Raw genomic sequence first — 22,388 nt, 5'->3', positions numbered from 1 at the left:
GACCGCCCCTTGAGCTGGATCCCACTTTGGGCCTGTTGCTGGACCTTCTTTTCCTTAGGCTCTTCTCCATTTCAATCCCTGTAATTCTTTCAGACAGGAACCATTATGGGTCAGAGTTTTAACTGAGGGATGGCAACTACATCGCCCACTTCATACCCTATCTTTCTGCTGGAGGTGGGCTCTACAAGTGTGGGGCAATGGGCTATGCACAGACAGCTTGGTCTCCAGTTGAGTTGAGGTCTTGAACCCCGGTAAGACCCGGTGCCCAGTGGTGGTAATTTTCACCTACATGGGATGAAAGGTGTTCCTTCACATCTCCTGGACCCCTGGCTCCTGTCGAAGTTATAGTCCCCACAGCCCCACAGGAGAAGCATGTAGCTTTCAGTCACTTACACAATGTCCCAAGCTTCTGGCCTTCTGGCTAGACTCCTCCCCGCAGTTACCTAGCAACAGCAAGATAACAAGCCCCACTATAAGAGAGGCTGCTTGGCCCCTCCTCGCTCTCTTAAGCTTTTACTTTCCTTATTCTATGTTCACTTTCACCTTTTTTTATTCTCTTTCTCTCCTTTCTCTTCTCTCTCTCTCTCTCTCTCTCTCTCTCTCTCTCTCTCTCTCTCTCTCTCTCTCTCTCTCTCTCTCTCCCCCTTCTCTACTCTTGGCCATGGCTGGTCTCTCTCTCTTTCTACTTTCTCTCTTTCTCCCTGCCTTTCTACAATGAAGCTCTAAAGTCATAGACTGTCTCTGTTCATCAAGGCCTGGACTAAAGACACTTGCCTGTATGGGAACTACCCAGCGCCCCCTCTCTCCCTGACCTCTCTTCCTTTCCCCTCCGGGCCGAGTGTCGCCCGGGGCCCCTATTCTGTTCTCCGCTGTATCCAGCTTGGGATGCCTGGAGACTGAGAACCTGGTACTAGGGGCTGTCCCTTGTCCACCACCTGCAGTGTGGGGTCAGTGGCTCCACACAGCCAGATGCCCAGCCTGGGCTGCATGGCAAGCATCCGGCAATCCTCCCTCGTCTGCCTGACCAGAGCACAGGAACTCTGGCTGGACTTGAGCTCTCTCCCTCCCCCCTCTTCCACTACACCCACAGCCCTGCATACAATTTCCCTCTCCCCACTATGGGGCATTTTATCTAGGGTTCCTCCCTTTGAGTCCTGAGAGTCTCTTACCTCCTAGGTCTTTGGTACATTCTAGAGGCCCTCTGACCCTCAACCTGCTACCTCCCAAGATTGCCTGTTTCCATTCTTTCTGCTGGCCCTCGGGGCTTCAGTCCTTTCCCCCCACCCAATACCAGATCATGTTTCTCTCTTCCCACCCTCTACCCCCATCCCCTTTCCATCTCAGATCCCTCCTTCCCTCCCCTCTTGTAGTTGCTTTCTTCTCCCTCTCAAGTGGTACTGAGGCGTCCTCACTTGGGCTCTTCAGCTTGTTGACCTTTTTGAGTTCTGTGGACTGTATCTTGGGTATTCTATACTTTTTTGGCTAATATCCATTTATTAGTGAGTACATACCACAAATCCAGTCAATATTTTTTGTCCTTGCACTTATAATAAATTGTCCATTCCTAGTTTATTATATTTAGTTATCACGTAATGGTTTCACAGCTAACCTAGAAGGATTATTTTCCCTGATGGTAACTTTTTCCCAAGCCTCCTTTCTTATCCTAGTGCAAATAGTCTGTGATACATAAAAAGCCATAATTGCACTTTCATACTATAGAGGGCTCAAAATTACTTGTATAAATTTAGGAATTCTATAGAATCATTATTAGGAATTATGAAATAATCAATATGTCTACATAGCATTACTACAAAAGAGTATCTCTTTGATGATCTGCAGAAAATCTGCCCAGTAGGGTGAGCTAATGCCCAGGAATCTTTAGAATATGTAATAATGACAGGAAAGGCATACCAGCAATAAGAATCGATCTGATTTCTGAAGGCCCTGCAATTCAGAGTTTACCATTTGCAGCCATGTAAAACAGGGGGCCATCTCCAGAAAACTCACCTACATGCCTTTAGCCTTTCCTAGATGTCTCCTGACAATTGATCAAATATGGGAAAGTAATATATTTCACCTAGAATCAAAGGCATGGACTGAGTGACATACACAGAACCATATAGATGACACTGAGAGACCTGGGAATCATTTTAGTGAAAGGATGCTGAAGCACCATGTTAGAGGCAGGGCCCTCTGAAGTCCCTGTGCAGTTCTTCCCTGTGCCTTTAAAACTTTGGTTGTGAGCAGATCAGCACTGTGTTTATTGTTATTACTAATCTACTGAGACAAAACTTCCCAGTGCTTGACCATTTAACTTTGTCGAGAAGTGTGAATTGTCTCAGTCCTGTAGTGTTCCCAGTTGACACTGACTGTGCCAGTGTATCTCTCTGCCAGGTTCTTGATTCTTATCTGTTTGATCGATTCTCCTGATCTAGGACTATATAAACCACATCCTGAAGAAAGAAGATGAGCTACAGGAGATGACAGTCAAGGATTCCAGAACAGAGGAGGAGAGGGGCAATGCTGCAGATCTCCTCAAGCTGGTTATGGTGAGAGGGTGTCCCTCGGAGCAGTGTTCTTACTACTGTTGCACTGTCAGGTGCTTCCATGCAGAATGCATATGGGGAAAGGCATACCAGCAATAAGAATAGATCTGAGATTCCTGCCAGGGCTTTGAAGCATTTGCTTCATCCACATCATGGTTTATTTTTGTGGGAGTCATATCATGGGTTTATTGAATTTTCTAGATATATCTTCCTTTGGCTCTTCCTCTGTTCACTGAAAATTCTGAAGATCCTCAAATAAAACATAGGTAGATAGATAGACAGACAGACAGACCGACCGACCGACAGATAGAAATAACTGCAGATATTTTTACTTTAAATATGTATTATTATTAAGAAATTAATATTCCTTGAAATACTGAATAACTTAATGAATATGAAAGAAAAAGAAAAAAGTAATTTCTATAATGTCAAATGATTTCTATTCTTAGAGATTCATTACATAAAGGAACAACAAAATATTCAAATAAATTATGTGTTGGTATTTAAAACACAAATTCACTTTATGTCTTTTCCATGAGTCAAATTGAGCACATGGAGAATATTTCCAAACAGAATGTTTCCACTTGCAATGCAATTAACCTCAAGTAATTTTAACCTTCATTTCAGTCTTTCCCGAAAATGGAGGAAACTACAAAAAGTCATATGACTGAAGGTAACTGGAATTTCAATTTTTTTGCGTTCTATCTAAGGTTTCAGAGGACTTTTTAACTCTACCTGTTTGTCATTCTGCATACCACAGCAAATTCTCTCAGAATCACCTCTGCTCCCATACTGGGCCATGCTGGTTTGCAATGGTTTATATTTTCTTTCTGCCCTAAACAAACTGATTCTTCACTTAATTGATCTTGAACTTTCCTCTGTTGAATAAAAACACTGATATTTTACCTTCTTGTTGGTTTCAACTCCATAGAAAATAGTTTGGTGATAGCAAGGAGCCAGGGGCCAATACCCCTGTGTGCATGCATATGGCTTCCAAGCAAATGCACAGACACTGCCCACCCCTTGCACTCTCCTACACTATACGTTATAACACAAACAGCTATTCTCAAAGGGGCTCCCCCTGTCCCCAACAAGTGAACAAGTGTGATCATATCAGAGCAACAGCAGAAGGAGTTTTGCTGGGGTCCTGTGTTCAGCTATGTGGCAGAGGCCCTAAGTTGCCTGTTGTGGGCTTCACTGAACCCTCAGACATATTTGGTTGCATGTTTCACAGTATTGTTTTGTTGTGACTGTTGCTGTTGTTGTTTATCTAGATTCTTCCCTTATTAAGATTTCATAGTATAACAACATGACACGTGACCAAAGGTGATGGACAGCTACCCCTTCAGATGGCCATTATGGAAGAGGTCATCACAGTCTCTAGTACTCGCCCTTCTGTCTATATACTCTGTTACCACGATTTTATGAGGTGGCCCCTGCAATAGAGCTGCCAGTGAACATAAAATACAACAGGCCTTGTTAAAACTATGTCTTGGGTAAACAACAAACAATCTGTATTAATAGGATATCCCAAATATAGCATGTTACATACTTATCCTTTAGAAAATGCATTTAACTAAAATGCAAATTTTATTTACCCTTTATTTGACCTTACAAACTTACGCTGGGTCCTTTGAGCTTGTAACTTTTGGGCCAAGAAAACAGGCATGTGTGATGAAAAAAAACCTACAGATTACTCAATATTAGTGGTTAAACTATATTTCTCAGATTGGTGTGGGAGGGAAACAGCACACTGAAAACTGATCCTGATGCCTCCTAATGGGGATTATGAAGTCAGTGTCTCCCACTGTAGTTCCTAAAGTGTTTTTTAAGATTATTCCTACAAAAGCATGAGTTTTGCAATAAAACAGGGTTGAGTAATGTTTTATACTGTTTTACTTCTTACAGATGTATAACACACATAAATTAAAGGGTACAGAAAAGTCTCCCAAGAAGAAAGCTTACTTACCCTTGTCTAAATCAGTGTTTTTTTTAAAGTTTTCTTGTCTTGAGCAGGTGTCTTCCTCTTTCTCTGACAAAGTGACATCTCACTGATACCATGCCCTTTAGACAAACTCTAAGCAACATCGCCCAAAATTGTAAAATACATGATATATAGATCTTTAGAACTTGGTAGCAGGTATATGTTTAGAGAAACAACTTCAGTATGCTGGCTAACCTGTTTTTTTTTATTAGGTATTTTCCTCATTTACATTTCCAATGCTATCCCAAAAGTCCCCATACCCTCCCCCGACTCCCCTACCTACCCACTCCCACTTTTTGGCCCTGACATTCCCCTGTACTGGGGCATATAAAGTTTGCAAGTCCAATGGGCCTCTCTTTCCAGTGATGGCCTACTAGGCCATCTTTTGATACATATGCAGCTAGAGTCAAGAGCTCAGGGGTACTGGTTAGTTCATAATGTTGTTCCACCTATAGGGTTGCAGATCCCTTTAGCTCCTTGGGTACTTTCTCTAGCTCCTCCATTGGGGGCCCTGTGATCCATCCAATAGCTGACTGTGAGAATCCACTTCTGTGTTTGCTAGGCCCCGGCATAGTCTCACAAGAGACAGCTATATCTGGGTCCTTTCAGCAAAATCTTGCTAGTGTGTGCAATGGTGTCAGCATTTGGAAGCTGATTATGGGATGGATCCCCGGATATGGCAGTCTCTAGATGGTGTTTTAATATGAGGGAAATCAGTTCCCTGACGCACAGCTTCCTTAGCGCCATAGGGCAAACACATTGTGATGCCCTATGGGTCATAATTTGGGTCATAAAGGTGGCGTTCACTAATACACATCCCACAGAAAGTAGGGTGTCTGATTACTGCACGCTACAGCATGGGTGCAAAAATCCTCCAAATCAACTGGTAACTTAAATGTGGGCTATTGAAGAGCTTACAGGTGAGTAATTATGTAAGGAAGAAATGTTATAAAGAAGTCAATACTAAAAATAAAGTTAAATTTAAAATAAAAATAAAAGAAGACAATGCTAACACTAATGTGTTGTGTTTAAAGTTGCAGCCCACCTAACAGATTTATTCAAGCAATCTATGGCTTCGCCTCCAAAATGTTCACCAGACAACTACACTAAAGAATTCCTTGAAAAGAAGTGGGGGTAAGCTATGATGGACGCCTGTTCTAGTTAGTGCTGGCATACAATAAGGAATGGAGGGGTGTGGGAATTATCGCAGCCATCTCCCAGTATACAGTGTTTGAGAGCAGTGACTCTTCACTATATTTTTCTTCTTTTCACACAGGAGTACGTCACAAGGAACGAGCTGGAAAGAAAAGCTTGAGCAACAGAGGTAATTCTGCCCTGGTATAAACATAAGGTTGTAAGAAGACCAAAGTTGAGGAATCTTAAGAAGTCTATAGGTTACCAGATTCTACAGGCTCCCAGCCACTGCTTCAACAAGGCACAGTGGCAGGCAGGCAGCTGTTGGGCCATTAGGTAGACCCTTCCTCTCTCCTGTACCAGAACTCTCTGGGCTTTCCCTGGACTTCTGTCAGTCCTAATATACTCATAAACATTTTGGGACTTAGTCACAGACACTCAGGATTCATGATGTCTGCTTCAGAAATGTATCCTGAACACCTTATATTTCTTTTCCCTTCAGCCCGTGCTTAGGATTTCAACTCCAGCTTTTTAATCCATGAAAGAAGCCAAATGTGTTTATGTATCTGTGGTGGGCAGCTGCTTAGACACATGAATTGCTCCCTTCAGAACCATCGGCTTTATTAAGTTGTCAGGGCTACATTTTAGAATTATTGGAAAATGGGACAATAAGACTTACTTTTCATTGACAAGGTTGAACCGGAAGAAGCATGTTGTCTGTAGTGGAAGAAAACCTTCTTGTGCCTACACATCTTAGGTTCCTGGCTGAGATCCCCATAACAAAAGACAAACTGGTCAGAGAAAATAATTTGGATTTATTTTAAGCTTTGTATGAGAGAGTGGATGTCATTTAAAAAGTGAAAATATAAAGAAATGACTGGGCCTGCAAATCTATATATTCTTTTTGATTACTAGAAAGCCAAGAGTAAATATATGTGATGAAAAGTATTACCTAATAGCAATAACCTCTGAGAAATCGGTGAGGCCTGGAGAGAGATGCCCCTTCCCTGTCCATAGAAGGGAAATACCTCTCACAGGGAAGGCTGGAAATCAGATTCAGGAAAAGGCTAGGAAAAAAACAAAAAAACAAAAAACCTTCCTAGGTGTTATGGCCTAGAAACAATGAATGAGGGGCTGTCTGTGGGGATGAGACTGGGAGCTTAGGGGACAAAAGGAGATGGTGACTTGCTGTTTTTATTTGTTTGTTTGTTTTTTGTTTGTTTGTTTGTTTAATGCACTTTTAAATTTTATTACCAATCTCAAAATTGCTACATCTGTAAGAAAATGGATATGGCCAATAAAAATAAGAATATTATTATGATTCAATAATGATGAGAATTGGTATGACAATATAGTTTTTATGTTCTTTGGCAGCTTCATACATGTATTCAATGTATTCTGGCTACTATTTTGCCTGTATCCTTCTTATCTCTCCCCTACCCCTCCCAGCCTCCCTCCTCTTCCACTGCCCCTGCTCAGACTCATGACTTCAGTTTGTTGTGTGACTCATGTGGTTTAATCAGTGCTGTCTATGTGATTATTTGCTGGATTGTGAATGGATTGGGAGGATCGATTGGACCCTGATGGGGTCATCAGTAGGTACACAAGTGATGGCACTATCTCCCTTTTCCCTACATCTTAATAAGCAAGAGCTAGGCGCCCTGAGTCCCCCTCTGTCTTTGTACACACATATATAATTATCAAGGATCTGAGGGCATACTCTTTTAACCTCTCTTAAATGTTGTGGCTATTCATAAGCTATTCATAATTTTTTAAATCTAAATAGTCACAATTCAAAATTTTAACTTGTGGGCGGGTGGTTCATCACAAACCGGGGAAGGTGAGGCTCATAATCTAACTGTGTGGCATAAAAATAAAAATGGTGGCAACAGGCAATGGGGGCAGACGATAAGTAAACCAGCATGGCCAGGACATGGAAGACACACAGCAGATATGAGATCATTCGAAGACTCAACACTGAGACTGGAACAAAGGAGTGTAGACCTCTCGATTGCCAGGTTCATTGATTCCATGTGAGCAGCCTCCAGACTGCCATACTTGAAGGGGAAGCCCAGTGAGGCAGGAGAGAGAAGGTATTGTAATGGCAAATTAGACTTGTTTAAATAAGATGGCATATTGATTGTACCTTCACAGTCCTTCCAGGCATGCAGTCTGTGCACAGTCACTGATCTCAGAGTCAGCAAGCATGTCTAGGGACAGCTAAAGTATGATTTCTTGCGAAGTCTACTATACTAACTGGTTGTTTCCCTTCAGGGATTCTGTTTGCCTATCTATAAAATGTGAAGCGCATCAGCCTTGGTGGCTGACAGTTGCTTAGAAGATGCAGTTGTCAAGATCATGAGCTTAAAGATGTATAACATAGCTTGTCATTCAGCCCGACTCTGAACTAATTATGCTGTAGAGTACATATCTAGTCTTTAGGTTTTTACTATAAAATGGAGATAACAAGGCTCACCTGAACCCCAGTTTAGATCTCACTAGCCTTCCCTGTGTATTGCCTCCCCAGTAAAGGCATTCTGATTTGGAAGAGCCAACTCAAAGAAAGCAGTGTGGGTTGCCCCTTAACTTTCTAACAGCCTCTTGGGCTTAGCTCTTTGTATTGTGTGGTGGCTGCTGCTGCTACTGAAATTATGGAAGCTGTCACTTACACCCTGGACTACCTCACAGCCTCAAAAACACCCATACATTGGAAGGGCACCATGGCTTTAGACATTTGAGATCAACTGGCATTGTTAGTCCCTATCTCATACAAGAATCTGATTTACAAAAGAAGAAATGTGATTATGGAAGTACGAAGTGAGCACCCTATCCCCAAGTGCAAGCATTAGATGGAGCACCCCTTCAATCCCATTACTAGAAGGCAGAGGCAAGTGGGTCTCTGTGTGCTCAAGGCTAATTGGTCTATAACACTAATTCCAGGCCAGCCAAGGCTAAATAGTGAGACCCTATCCCAAGAGGGAGAAATGTCCATCCAATTTTTTCTCCTCAGTTTTCTCATCAGTGGTTGTAATGGTTTCCAGTGGGATTTGGAGCGAAAGCACAAGCAAAATAATTTTTCCAATGTGTTTTGTGTGTCTTCTCTTTCATATCATTGTGGAATTGTGAATCAGGAACGCTATCAAGAAAACACAAAGCTACCTAATGCAAATTAAGACAAAAGAAGTCACACCTTATTTTAAGTCTGAATTGAGCTCGTTATTTAAGTCACAGGTAATTAGATGTAATTGATAATCATTTAATCTTGATAAAATGGTGCATTGCATGTTAAAAATCTTTCCTGATACTCTGGGCCTTTTGCAACAACATGACCAAATAACTCTCACACTTCGAAATCTGTGTTTGCACAAGCATACACAATAAACTCTCTACCCATGTGTGACTGCTGCTCCCTTCTCTCCCTTGCACGTAACCATTAATCAATCTGCCTCTTACCTTCTAAGCTCTTCTTTGAGCCAAGCACTCTCTGTTGCTGATTAACCTGCTGATAACAAACTCTATCTTAGCTAGGGTTTTACTGCTGTGAACAGACACTATGACCAAGGCAACACTTATAAGGACAACATTTAATTGGGGACGGCTTACAGGTTTAGAGGTTCAGTCCAGTATCATCAAGGTGGGAACATAGCAACATTCAGGCAGGCATGGTTCAGGAGGAGCTGAGAGTTCTGCATCTTCATCTGAAGGTTGTCAGGAGAAGACTAGCTTCCAGGAATCTAGGAGAAGGCTATGAAAGCCCACCCCCAGAGTGGCATACCTACTTTAACATGGCCACACCTACTCCAACAAGGTCACATGTCCAAATAGTGCCACTACCAGAGGCAAGCATATTCAAACCACCAAACTCCAATTTGAGGTTTTATTTCATTAGAGTTTCCTCAGCCATCAACTGTCAAAACACCATTAACTTACTGCAAGTTCTTAGAAGCCCACAGACACTGAACATTCTCCTCTTCCATGTGAGCCCATTCCTATGACCCTAAGCCACACAACCGCCTCCCCCTCACTGAACCTGCAAAGCCAAGTGAACACTTTCATGTGTCAACAATGCCCTGGAGCTCTTGAAAATTCAGAATACTATTACTAATCAGATGAAACTCCAAAAACCATGACTAGTTAACAACGACCAGAAATCTATGTCTCTTGCAGAATTTTAGTTGTCAACCTCACCTTCAGGGCCTGGTCACCATCGCCCATTATCTTAGCTAACATATCTGTGACAGTTACTTAAAATAAGCGTGTATCTGACGTAAGTCTTATGACTTTTCCATTAAGTATGATTATCTGGAGAAGCTTTCCAAAAGCCTGCCTCCTTTTGTGAAGAAAGATGAGGTCAAACCCATGACAGCTGTTCCGGATCTCTACTCGGGTAAGATGTTAAGATGGTTCCCATGCCTATCACCTGAGCTGAACTGACCCACAGCCAATACAGCCCCTTCGGATGTAGCTGGTTCTCACATCTGTTGTCTCAATGACCGCGGGTAAGCAAACATGCCGTTGGCTACATGCTACAGATATGTTGGAGTTATATAAAGAGAGCAAGATGTAAATTGAATTTCAGTTCCATTATTTATACCTAAAGCATTTGGAAAATCAAACTAACCACAGGACGAATGAGAGGTTTGGTGAGACTGGAGAATTCACATGGTCTCGACATAATTCATGTGCTTGTTAATTACAGCAAGTGAAATGAATATTCATGTCCCACAAAGATACAGCATTTTACACCTTAGCCAAGTAATTAAGTTTTTATCAAAGCTAAGACTTTCTATTCTTGAGGGCCTTCCTCACAGAGTGCAATAGTAACTCTACAGAATTCATGTCAAAAATCCGTAATCTGAGTCCAAGAAAGAGAACATAATTGACAAATGTGTGCCAGTCCGTAGACATTGTACAATACAACTGGCGTGGTCTCTTCAAATAAGTCAGGGTCATGGTGCAAACATTGTTCAATCTTAGAACCCTTGGCTAACAGGCATGTGACCTTAGGTTTAGTGCCCAGCACCACACATACATACTCAGAGTCAGTATCATGAAACCAAAAAGATGGGACAACTATTGTCGTCCAAAAGAGACCATATGGCATCAAAACATCATGTAACAAACCAAAGGTAGAAATGCATGAGTTTTATTAGGGAACCGTATATCAGAAGACATGGTGGAATCATTCTCTTCTTAGGTATAACAATGGAACATGGAGACAAAAGAGAATGTATTCTCAGCAGATGTGTGCTGAGAAGCTGAAAGGGTTGACATTGAAATAGAATGTAGCCCTTCTCTGTAAGTTGAATAGTGAGGAGGCCCAAAGAGAAGAACTTTCTACTGCATGTTATAACTACAGTATATCTACCCAGATTGTGCAGGGTCAGAAAAAGCATGGACTTTTAAAGAAAGAATGCAAAGCAAAGATCAGGGCTAGAAACCCAACTTGTGATTGTGGTGAGGAGAGATCAGTGATCCTGAGCTGATGGCCCTGAGTGGTCAAGCTCACCACAGCCCGGAGAAAGCCCAGTCCACTCCTCCAAAGGACAACAGGCTTTCAAGACAGTCTTTAAGCAGCTTTATATCTATTTCCCTTCCCAATCATATTTAATTTTGTTTCATATTGTATCTGTTTCTTAAAGATACATATTCTAATGAAGAGATGCACTTTTCACAGTAATGAATATGTTGAAAATCATTTTTGTTTAGTAGGTAAAGATAGAGGCAGATGGTTTGGCCTCTTGGTAACACAGCATGGTGACAGCTCCATCTGGTCCTTCTGCTCACAAGATCCAGCCAGCTCCAAGGGAGTATGCACTCTGCAGACACTGCCTTGTTTGTTAGTGGCAAGCCAGGATCTTATTGTGAGGAATCTCTCAATGATGTGCTCATGGGAGAGTGGGGAGGCATCCTTCTCATTGAGAAATCCATTGTTCAGTGTTGTTTGTATAAGTATCAGTTGTCTCTGTGTCATTGACCATGATGTGACTTTTATTGTTTGTTTTGGGATTTTTAGATTCTACACTGACCATAGATACAGAAAAAGAATACACAAATACACATCCCTTTCTAAACCAGGAGGTTGCTGAGAATATCCAAGAATCTCCTAGGGAAAAAGAAACGGAATACGTAACCAAATCTCTCCAGACCTCTTCTTCCCAAAACCAATATGAAAATGTAACAATATCTCCCAAGGAGTCTGTTGGTCAAAGTCAAACTGAAATTGAAACCAAAGATACTAAGGAATCTGCTATCCAAAACTTCACTGAAAAGTTTAAGAAATATACCAAGAAGTCTGCTAGCCAAAACCAAATTGAAGATCTAATAAAATCTACCAAGGAGTCTGTTAGCCAAAGCCAAACTGAAAATGTCACCAGACCTCCTACTGAAGGTATGACTGTTGTTTGCTTTCTTTATCTCACAGGTTCAAAGTAAATGTTTTATGTCTGCAGAATGCAGGATCCTCTTGTCTCCAGCACTGAGATTTCAGGCACTTGCTTCCATACCTAGCATTCTATATGCTGAGGATCCAAGTTCAGGTCTCCATGTGCAGGAAATGCTTCACTGACTGACCCTGCTCCCTGGCATCATACAATTTACATATTTATATCATATATTTATAATATTTTATATATAATTATATATGTGTGTAATTTAGATATTAAAATGTTACTCAGGTATGGCACTGGGGGCTAGGGGGAGGTGGCACTGGCTGCTCCCCTAGAATACTTGGATTCTATTCCAAGCACCCACATGGGACTTCCAACCATCTGTAACTCCAGTTTCAAGGTATCCAACACCCTCTTCCGGCTACCTTGGGTATTCAGTATTCATGTAGTACACAGACATACAGGCAGGCAAAACACTCACACTCATAAAATTTGAAAAAGGAGAAGTTACACCTACTTGAGAAGCTGAGGCAGGAGGATTGTAAGTTTAGGCTAGCCTGGCCAACTTAGCAAGACTGTGTATCCAAAGAAAAAGAACCCACAAAGACATAGAAGATACTTGTGCTAGTTGTGATGGTGAGAGCCTGTGAGAAGGGAAGGAAGGAGTAGGCAGCCAAAGTAGAGATGAAGAGAAGCAGGTGGCGGAGATGGCTCAATGGTGATGGAAGTGCTTGCCTTGTAGCATACCTGGGTTCCATCATCCGGAAGCACATATGTGAAGAGCTGGATGTGACAGTGCATTCCCGGAAATTCAGAGCTGTGGAGGCAGAGGCAGGAGAGTCCTGGGGCTTGCTGGACAGCAACTCTAGCCAAATTTGGTTCAACAAGAGAGTGTCTCAAGAGTTAAAGTGGAAAACAATTGAGAAAGAGACCAAACATCAACATCTGACCTCTGCATACCTGTGCAATGCACCCACACACTTTTTACACACACACACACACACACACAGAGAGAGAGAGAGAGAGAGAGAGAGAGAGAGAAGAATGTGGACATATACATACAACATACATACAGAGAAAAATAGTAAAAAATAATTACTTGGAAATTCATCACTGAAGTGAGTCTGTTGGGCTGGTCAACTGAATGGGCATTTGCGAAAAAAGAAAAATCAAGGTTGATCCGAAAGTTAGCCTGTATAACATGCTGTGGAGGTAAAGAGTTTTTTAGTTCTTCTGTCTCCTCTTCTGCCAGGCAGATATCATGATATGCACATGGCAAGATGCATAGGAGAGTAGTGAAAATCCACCTGCTTAATATACATGAACTTCTTGGTGCAACACACAGCACATGGCAATCTCCTTGTCAGGATTTCCCATTAGGAGTAATAAAGTTATGAGCAGTTAATTAGCATCATTGGCTAAAGCTATTAAAAAGGCTGCCTACATGAAGAATGGTGGCTCACAGGCATCAGAACACTAACTGCTGAGCTCCGCCTCCAGAGACCCTGCTTACTCCTGATCGACAACAGGGCCTGTCTGACCTATGTCCTATGACTGTTTTGCTAGAAGCTACCCTGAGATGATGGTACCCAGATAGTTTTGGTGCCCTGTGGAATCTGACTCTTTGGGGTTCACATTCCACCCCTAACACTCATTACAGCTTCTTAGGCAATTTATCTTCTGAACTTCATTGTCCCACATCTGTAAAGAGGGAGAGAGAGAGAGAGAGAGAGAGAGAGAGAGAGAGAGAGAGAGAGAGAGAGAGAGAGAGAGAGAGAGGAAGGAGAGGCAGATAGAGAACATTTCAGCTGTAGTCACTGCACCTTCTCAGTTTTCTTAATGAGAAAACTCAAAGTTGACTAAAAAGGGTAGAGGTGGTGGATTTACTCCTGTAAAGCAGAGAAGAGGCAGCAGGGTGAGCCCCACAGATAGCCACCTCCTCTCCAAGGTGAAGCGGCACATAAGCACATGTGTGCTAGCTTGTTTGCCTTTATATTCCCCCTGCCTTCCTCTTGACCCACCCTTGTCTTCCTTTGATCTGATTCTCACCCACAAAGGGCAGCTCACTCCCATGCAGCAGGGGCCCTGATCCTAGAGACCCAAGTTTCCAACTCTTCTACACCAATAGGCAGAATGGTGGTGTCTTCATCAACTTCCGTAGAATTATCCAGGACCAGGACTTATGGCTCTGCTGGGGACATGTGCAGTCCCAAGGACACACACCAGAATGCCATGTTCCCAGATGCTTATAGGGTAGAAGTGAAAATTCAAGGGGGAATAGCTGGCACACTGAGCACACAGGCTAAAGGGTCCCTTTCAGTCCCTTGGGGCCCCCTCACAGCACACTAATCCACCCCCCACCCCACCCCCAATCCTGTCAACCCCTCCTCAGCTCCCCATGGCAGCTCAGTGCTCTCAGAGCTCTCAGTACCTGCCTGTAGATGATGCATGCTCAGTGATCCCTGCTTTGTGATTCGAATTCTGCCCTCCAATTTGTACATGTGTGCGATTGTCTGGTACTTGTGTGCAGGTATCTGCAGAAAAAAGCCGGCGGTGGCGGGGGGTGGGGGGGACAGAGCCCTGTGATTTGGAATCACAGGTGGTTGTGAGCTATCCCACATGAACACTGAGATCTAATCAGCTCCTCTGGAAGAGCTGCAAGTGCTCTTAACCGCCAAGCCATCTCTTCAGCCCCCCTACCCAAGAAAAGATGTTTAAATAGGATTATTTTTAAAGAATTTTTAGTTCAACCCTCCTGAATATTTGGAGCAAATATAAACAGCTGTGGCTTTGTAGGTTTTTCACTTCTGCAGCCTCCTTCAAATGACTGGGATGGGGGAAAATTACCATGCTAAGGTCTTAAAGCTCTGGTTTTATATCCATTTATAACTAGTATGCCATGTTTTAGAGCTATAGGAACTGGAATAGACTTGAAATTTCTTAAGGTGAGGCCCCTTAGTGGTCAGAAATCTTTCAAGATCAGTGTTCCACTAGCTACACAACTTAACAGAAAGAATCCTGAATACCAGAATGTAAGGGAAGTTACTTGAAACATAGAATTCTATTTGTTTAACCATGCTACCAGCACCTGCCTGCCATCTCAGAGGACCTGAAAGGAACAGAGAGAGGCAATGTCTGTAGAACTACCTAGCAGAATGAACAAATGGAAAATGAGGACTAGTGAAAGGTTTTATTTCTTTAAGTAAGCCCTTTAAGGCTTGAAGATAGGGCTGGAGAGATGGCTTAGCCTCCAGAAGTTCTAATGCCACCTTCTGGGTTCTAGGACACCTGCCCCTTCACACACACACACACACACACACACACACACACACACACTAACAATTGTATGCACATAAATATATCTACATGCACATAAGTAATAAAGTAAATATATCAATGTATTATTATATAGTACTAAAGTAAAAATTAATTACAAAGAAAGGAATGACTGGAGAAAGTTTCCAGGCTGGTTCATGCCCTTCTATGTTCTAACAATATCTCAGATGTGCTCTAACTTAATTTTTTTTCTCTAACAGAGCCAGACATTTATATGCCAATCAAAATTCCAACCCAGTCATTGCTGCAGGATGTTACTGGACAAGCAAGAAAAGAGAAAGTGAGGTTACCTCATTACATGATGAGCTCCAAGCCCAAGTCTCAGCCTCATGCCAAGGTAACAGAGATGCTTGGGCAAGTCTTCCAGGGCACTCTGTGCAATTGAAATGCACTCAGTTTTGTGCCAGTTCTGTGCCCTTACCATTCTCCCACAGGAGCACACACACAAAAAAGGCTCTGCTCCCACTGGCTGGCACCAGCTTCTGAGATTCACCAGCCAACTGGCAGGTCCCTGGGAGCAGTCACTTTGGGAAGAATAATTCAAGTGCTCGCTGTCATTTACAGACACTATTGGCCTCTCTTCTGCCTGTCAGCCAGGGCTATGCCTTTTTGTAAAGTCTCTCCATTCTGGTTAAATGGCAATAATTCCTCAAACTGCAGTCTTTTATGTTTGCAAACCTAAAGTCACTTGTTTGCCTTGAACCTTGCCCTCCCTGCCCTGTGTACCCTCACTTAAGGACAGCCACAAAGCTGTCTATTGTCACCTGCTATTCTTTCAACACTGCCTGGTCACTCCTAAGAATTGCCAACCTTGGTCCAAAGGAAAAGGAAACTTTACAATCTTCCTATCCAGCCACTTCATTTGAAACCTATAAGAAGGGACCCGTTACTCTGTCACACATGTTAGATATAGGAAGACAAAAGACAGAAAGAATCCAGAGTCTGACTTCAACAGACAGGACTGTGTTCATTAATACACACAGATAGGAGAAGCCTCTCTCCTCAGGGAATGAAGGGTGTCTGCAAAGGGAAAAGCTAGCTGGGACCTGTTATAGGGGTGCGGGGCAGGGGGGCAGCAGGGGGCAGCTCTGGAGGTTATGTGTGGATCTGTGGTCTGTGCTGGAATTGTCTACTTCAGGGAAGACAGATCATCTTGGGAGACAGGCTGTCTTCGTAAACATTTCCCTCTGGGTGTGGCTGACCAATAAATTTGGACAAGGTCAGCGGTAATCTCTTGGGAATCCTGTTTTAAAGCTGAGGCTCTCTATCAACGTGGGCCTGAACTCTTCTCCAAGCTCTTCCCTTGGTGCTGTCAGCCTGTCTGTCTATAGCATTAATACTCTTCTGATGATCTACCTCAAAGGAGTACTGTACCCCTGAAACCTAAAACCCAAGACCTTTCACTTAACAAAGCTTAGGATAATGTCAAAAGAATTTGAGCTGGCAAAAACTATGACCTCATGTTGTTGGAAATAGAATAATAAATTCAAGACTTTACTGGAAATGAAACAGTTTTCAATATATAATTCTGCATAATGGTATGCCAGCATAGAAAAAAAAAGGCAAAAGTGGCTTTCAGCTTTCAAAGTTCTGAGACCAGTAGGCATCAGTCAACACCCAAAGAGGGAGAGACCCAACACCCAAGGAGGGAGAGACCCAGCACTCTTGTTCTCTATGACTCTGACAAGCCCTAAGAGCATCTCATATTGAAAATGGACCATAGCAATCTATTAGTTAAAATGTGCTCTTTCATCCTACCCTGACCAGATCACTCTCCTTTAACCACTGTGGATTTCCTCTCTTCGATAAAGTTTTCCCACCAGCTCTGATAGAAATACTTATTTATGCTCACAAGTATATATATATATATATATATATATATATATATATATATATATATATATATATATATCCTTTCTTTACTTCCATGGCACATGCTAGCTGTCACAATGGCATTGCCATGTTACAGTTGAATCATCATGTTGCTGAGCATATGTAACTGATAATCATGCTTGAAAACTTAAATGTGAATATGTATTATGTATGAGTTTGTTGGAGATGCTGATTCTGACTCTCTAGGTCTGATCTGTGACAGAGAGTCTGTAGGTTAATTACTGGGTGATGTCAGTGATGGGCGGAGAGCAGAAGTTCACTGTGTGGCTTCCAGATCAGCAGCATTGGCAACACCAGAAAATGTTTTAAATGCAAAACCCTCCCCACTCTGGACACAGAGAGTCTGAAACTCCAGGAATGGGGACCATAATCCTGAGTATTCCAGAAGACTCTGAAGGAACCTATGCAACCCTGGTTAGACACTGTCCCAGAGGAAAGAACATGAACCTAAGAATCAGGCGAACCTGGGGTTAAGACTTCTCACTTAAGCATTCAGCAAATGATTTCTTTCAACTCTGAATGTGCACTTTCTTTTCTTCTAACCAAAACCTAAACTATTTATATAAGGATGTTGTAAGGATTGCATGTACATTTTTAAGTCTTCCCTCTGGTGTCAGCAGTATTTTCTTTAATCAGAAACTCCCCTTCTCCCTTTTGTCAATGTCTCTGCTCTACAAAGGTGGAAGATCCTGTTGGGGGGAAAGTGAATACATCCTCTGTTGCATCTGCTGCTATGTATAACCCAAACGCATCCCCTTTTGGGTTCCACCTTCTCCCACCATCTGTGAAGTTTGGAGTGCTTAAAGAAGGACACACCTATGCGACCATTGTGAAGCTCAAGAATGTCGGCGTGGACTTCTGCAGGTGAGGCAAAAGCACCAGGTGCCTGCCCATGTTCCTTTAATGCCTGTCTTTCCTATATTAATGACCACTTAGTGAACTATAATGGCATCCTGAATTCTGAATAATCACATCCTTTATTTCTTTTTATCTTTTCACACATTTTTGAACAAGTCAGCATAGACTGGACTCCAACACATGATACCTGCTTTCATACCTTCTGTAAGTCATTATTCAGGCTTCAGTAGAAGCCACACAACTCTGGATCTAACCTAGCAAAAACAAATAATTTCTACAAGCACTTCAATAATTAGTACTCAGGACTTGAAATGGTATGTCCTAGTTTCCTCTCTCTTGCTGCCATAAAAACCATGGCCAAAAGCAACTTGAGCATGTAAAGGATGATTCCAGCTTGTGGTTGTATTCTCTCATGAAGGGAAGTCAAGGCAGGAACTCAGGGGAAGAACCTGGAGGTAGGAAATGAAGCAGAGACCATGGGGGAATCATTGCTTACCAGCATGCTTTCTTATAGAACCCAGAACCACCTTCCCAGGGGTGGCACTACCCACTGTGGGCTGGGCCTTCCTACATCAATCATTCATCAAGAAAATGCCCCCATAAACTTGCCTACAGGCAATCTTATGGATATGATTCCTCAATTGATGTTCCCTCTTTCCAGGTATGTCAAGTTGGCAACCAATATTAGCCATTACACTGTAATAATCACCAACTGTGATGACCTGAATAAACATTTGTTTGTGCCTGATAGGAAAATCTCTCTCAAAAAGTATTGTGCATATTTAAGAACCATAACATAATATCATAGAACACATAGATATTTCAAAAGACTATTGCAGCTATGCAAGTAATTTTTATGTCAAGAGTAGCCAGAATCTACTCACTCTGCAGGAATTCTGTATATTGTTCAGTATTCCTGCCCCCAGTCCTCATAAACATTAGGTCTCTAGACTTGTTTGCCAAGGGGCCTTATTGTTCCTGGAATTGGAATTACAGAATGTGGTAAGACACTCAGTGGAGATGCTGGAACCAGAACTCAGGTCCTCTGGAAGACTGAGCAGTACGTGTCCTTAACCACTGAGCTTCCTACCTCTCCAGCCCTTGCTTTGTAGACTTTGACATGTTTCCTCCTCCTGCCTTGACTCAACCCCTGGTAGCCATGCTTGTTCTCCACTTCTATGTGTTTGTGTTTTCATGTGAGTCCACATGAAAGTGAGATGATACATTTTCTAAGTCTCACTTCTTTCACTTGCCATGCTATCCTCTAGGTTTATCAATGCAATAACAAAAGGCATGATCTCTTGGTTCAGGTTTTAATATTATTCCATTTGTTTAGATCCACCATTGCTTATTTTTATCCACACATCTATTAATGGGCACCTAAGTTGTTTTTCTATCTTGACTATCATGAATGGCACTGCAGGGTACAGAGCAGTGTTTATCCTTACAAGATGGAGTTTTTAGTTCTTTTGGATACACTCCCAAAGGAGGGGCTGCCAGGTCCTGTAGCTGCTCAGATGTCCAATATGACTTATCTTTGGGTTCTCTCTCTCTCTCTCTCTCTCTCTCTCTCTCTCTCTCTCTCTCTCTCTCTCTCTCTCTCTTTGGTTTTTTTGGTTTTTCGAGACAGGGCTCTCTGTATAAGCCCTGGCTCTCCTGGAACTCACGTTGTACACCAGGCTGGCCTCAAACTCAGAAATCTGCCTGCCTCTGCCTCCCGAGTGCTGGGATTAAAGGCATGTGCGACTATGCCCAGTGGGGTTTTCTCTTAAACTAGTCATCTTAATGAGTATGTGGTAGTATCTCCTAATGGTTTTAATTTGTATCTGTCTGATAATTAATAATGTATACTTTTAATGTGCTAATTGGCCATTTTTATGTGTTCTCTGGGAAAATGCTAATTCAATTTGCTCATTTTTACATCAGATTATTGGAGTTTTCCCCAGGACTGAATCAAATGAGTTCTTTGTAACTTTAAGTGTCCCATCATAAACAAGCTGGGGTTATGTTTTCTGTGCTTGTTGCTTGCTTTCAATGCAACTTCACTTTATTGTTACATTTATAGTACAGAAGATTTTTAACTTTAATATATTATTATTTTACTTAGGAATGTTTTGGGTCTTGATTGGGTCTTTGGCTTTTGGTGTAATAACCAAAATAACTTCCAAGGTCAATGTTGGTAAGACTTCTCCCCTTATGTATTTATCTGGGAACTTTATAGTTTGAAATACCATGTTTCAGTTTTTGTCCATTCTCCCTTAAATTTTGAGTTAGAGTCTTAAATGTAACTCCATTTTCATTCTTCTACAGAGATAGTCCCAGTTTTGCTTGTTTGCTTGCTTGCATTCCAAATGCTGCCCCATATGCCCCTCTCCCAGAGTCTCTCCTCCTATCCTCCCTCTCCTTCTCCTCTGAGACCCACCTCTGTATCCTCCAACCTGGAGCATCCAGTTTCTGAAGAGTTAGGCACATCCTCCCTCACTAAGGTCAAACAAGGCAGCCCTGTGGGGGGACAGATTTCACAGTCAGGCTACAACTTTAGGGGCAGTCCCCATTCCATTTGTTGGGGGACCTACATGGAGACTGAGCTGCATATCTGCTCATATGTGCTGGGGGTCGTGGTCCAGCCTGTGATGCTCTTTGGTTGGTGGTTCAGTCTCTGAGAGCTCCCAGGAGTCCAGGTTAGTTGACTCTGTTGGTCTTCCTGTGAGTTCCTATTCCCTTCAGAGCCTTTCATCCTCCTCACAGCTTTTCCACAAGAGTCCCTTACGTCTGTCCAATGTTTGGCAGTAGGTATCTGCATCTGTTCAGTCAGCTACTGGGTAGAGCCTCTCAGAGGACAGTCATTCTAAGCTCCTGTCTGCAAGCCTAATAGAGTATCATTAGTAGTACCCAGGATTGATTCTTACCCATGGGATGGGTTTCAAGTTGGGCCAAGTCATTAGTTGGACATTCCCTTACTCTCTGTCCCATCCTTGTCTCTGCACTTCTTCCCCAAGATGCAGGGTGGCCAGCCATCTCATAGACCTGTCTCCTCTGCTGTGCTGGACTGACTGCCCATCCCTCATGTGTGAGCCACACTGAACCATTGCTCTTTAAGCTGCTTCAGTCAAGCATGTTGTCACAGCACAGCAATGTGAAAAGTGACTAACGCAGGAATCCTTGTGTTAATCATCCGTTCTCTCCAGTATCAATCTGTCCAGGTGTTCTTTCTCTTCCTGACTCAATCTATGTGATGATTTGTGGGGTTATTTATTTATTTATTAGGTATTTACTTCATTTACATTTCCAATGCTATCCCAAGAGTCTCCCATACCCTCCCCTCCCCACTCCCCTACCCACCCACTCCCACTTCTTGGCCCTGGCGTTCCCCTGTACATATAAAGTTTGCAAGACCAAGGGCCCTCTCTTTCCAATGATTTGTGTTTTTAAAGAAATATATTCAAATTTCATATAAGTTATTCTATTTGGCGGTATATAACTATTCATGATAGTTCTCTGGGACGGTTCTTATTTCTGAAGTATCATAAATTTTTGTTTTTCTTTTTCTTTTTTTTTTCTTTTCCAGTTTTCTTTGGCTAATTGAGAGCTATGAATTTTCTTTACTTTTTCAAATAAAGCCTCAGTTTTATTGACTCTGCTCTTTTTTTACTTACTGTTGATTTATTTTCCACTCTGGTTTTTATTCTTTCCTTCCTTCAGCAAATTTGAGCTAGGTTTATCCCTTTCTAGCTCCTTGATGTGTAATCTTGGACTATTTAATCGAAATCTTTCTTCCTTTTTAATTGCTGTCTGATACTATTCCTGAGAAGACATCAACAAATGTCTACTCATTCAAGATAGGGAACCAACAATGGACCAAAGTAAAAGCCCACCGAAGTCCATTCTGGCGAAGCAGTGGTCTTTACTGGGGTTAATTATAGGAATATGGATGCGAGGCTACTTAGAGGAACAGAAATGACTCAAAGACAGTTATATCCCAAAGATCACCTCAGCAGGGTTCACAGCTCACAAAACCTAGAAACTTAAAGAATACATGCCCAGCCTGCAGGCCACTCAACATGTTGGGGAAAGTCTCTTTCAGGCAGCTCAGGTGGCCTGGGCCTCTTCAGACAGTTCACCTGATCTCTGCTCCTTCCAAGTGCCTTGGCTGACCTGAGCTTCTTCTAGTCAGCTCAGCTTGTCTCGAAGTGTCCTTACTGATTAGATATTCTTTGGGGAGGGAGTGACCTGGCAAATCTGTCAGAG

At 42.4% G+C, this 22,388-nt stretch overlaps 1 protein-coding gene across 1 annotated transcript in view; it reads left to right on the top strand.

Moving 5' to 3' along the window:
* The window catches only part of Spag17 (sperm associated antigen 17), a 268,834-nt gene that overhangs the window by 219,362 nt on the left and 27,084 nt on the right, over nt 1-22,388 (top strand). Inside the window, exons 37-45 of the mRNA XM_021157134.2 lie at nt 2,436-2,549; nt 3,174-3,219; nt 5,565-5,664; nt 5,807-5,854; nt 8,796-8,895; nt 9,958-10,051; nt 11,681-12,055; nt 15,590-15,726; nt 17,962-18,146. Of these exons, the coding sequence (XP_021012793.1) occupies nt 2,436-2,549; nt 3,174-3,219; nt 5,565-5,664; nt 5,807-5,854; nt 8,796-8,895; nt 9,958-10,051; nt 11,681-12,055; nt 15,590-15,726; nt 17,962-18,146 (1,199 nt within the window). The remainder of the gene's footprint in view (nt 1-2,435; nt 2,550-3,173; nt 3,220-5,564; nt 5,665-5,806; nt 5,855-8,795; nt 8,896-9,957; nt 10,052-11,680; nt 12,056-15,589; nt 15,727-17,961; nt 18,147-22,388) is intronic.

Source organism: Mus caroli, unplaced genomic scaffold (assembly GCF_978045245.1).
Source record: "Mus caroli unplaced genomic scaffold, Mus_caroli_1 scaffold_3, whole genome shotgun sequence".
Classification (NCBI taxonomy): Eukaryota; Metazoa; Chordata; class Mammalia; order Rodentia; family Muridae; genus Mus; species Mus caroli.
This window is presented reverse-complemented; position numbering and strand designations above follow the sequence as displayed.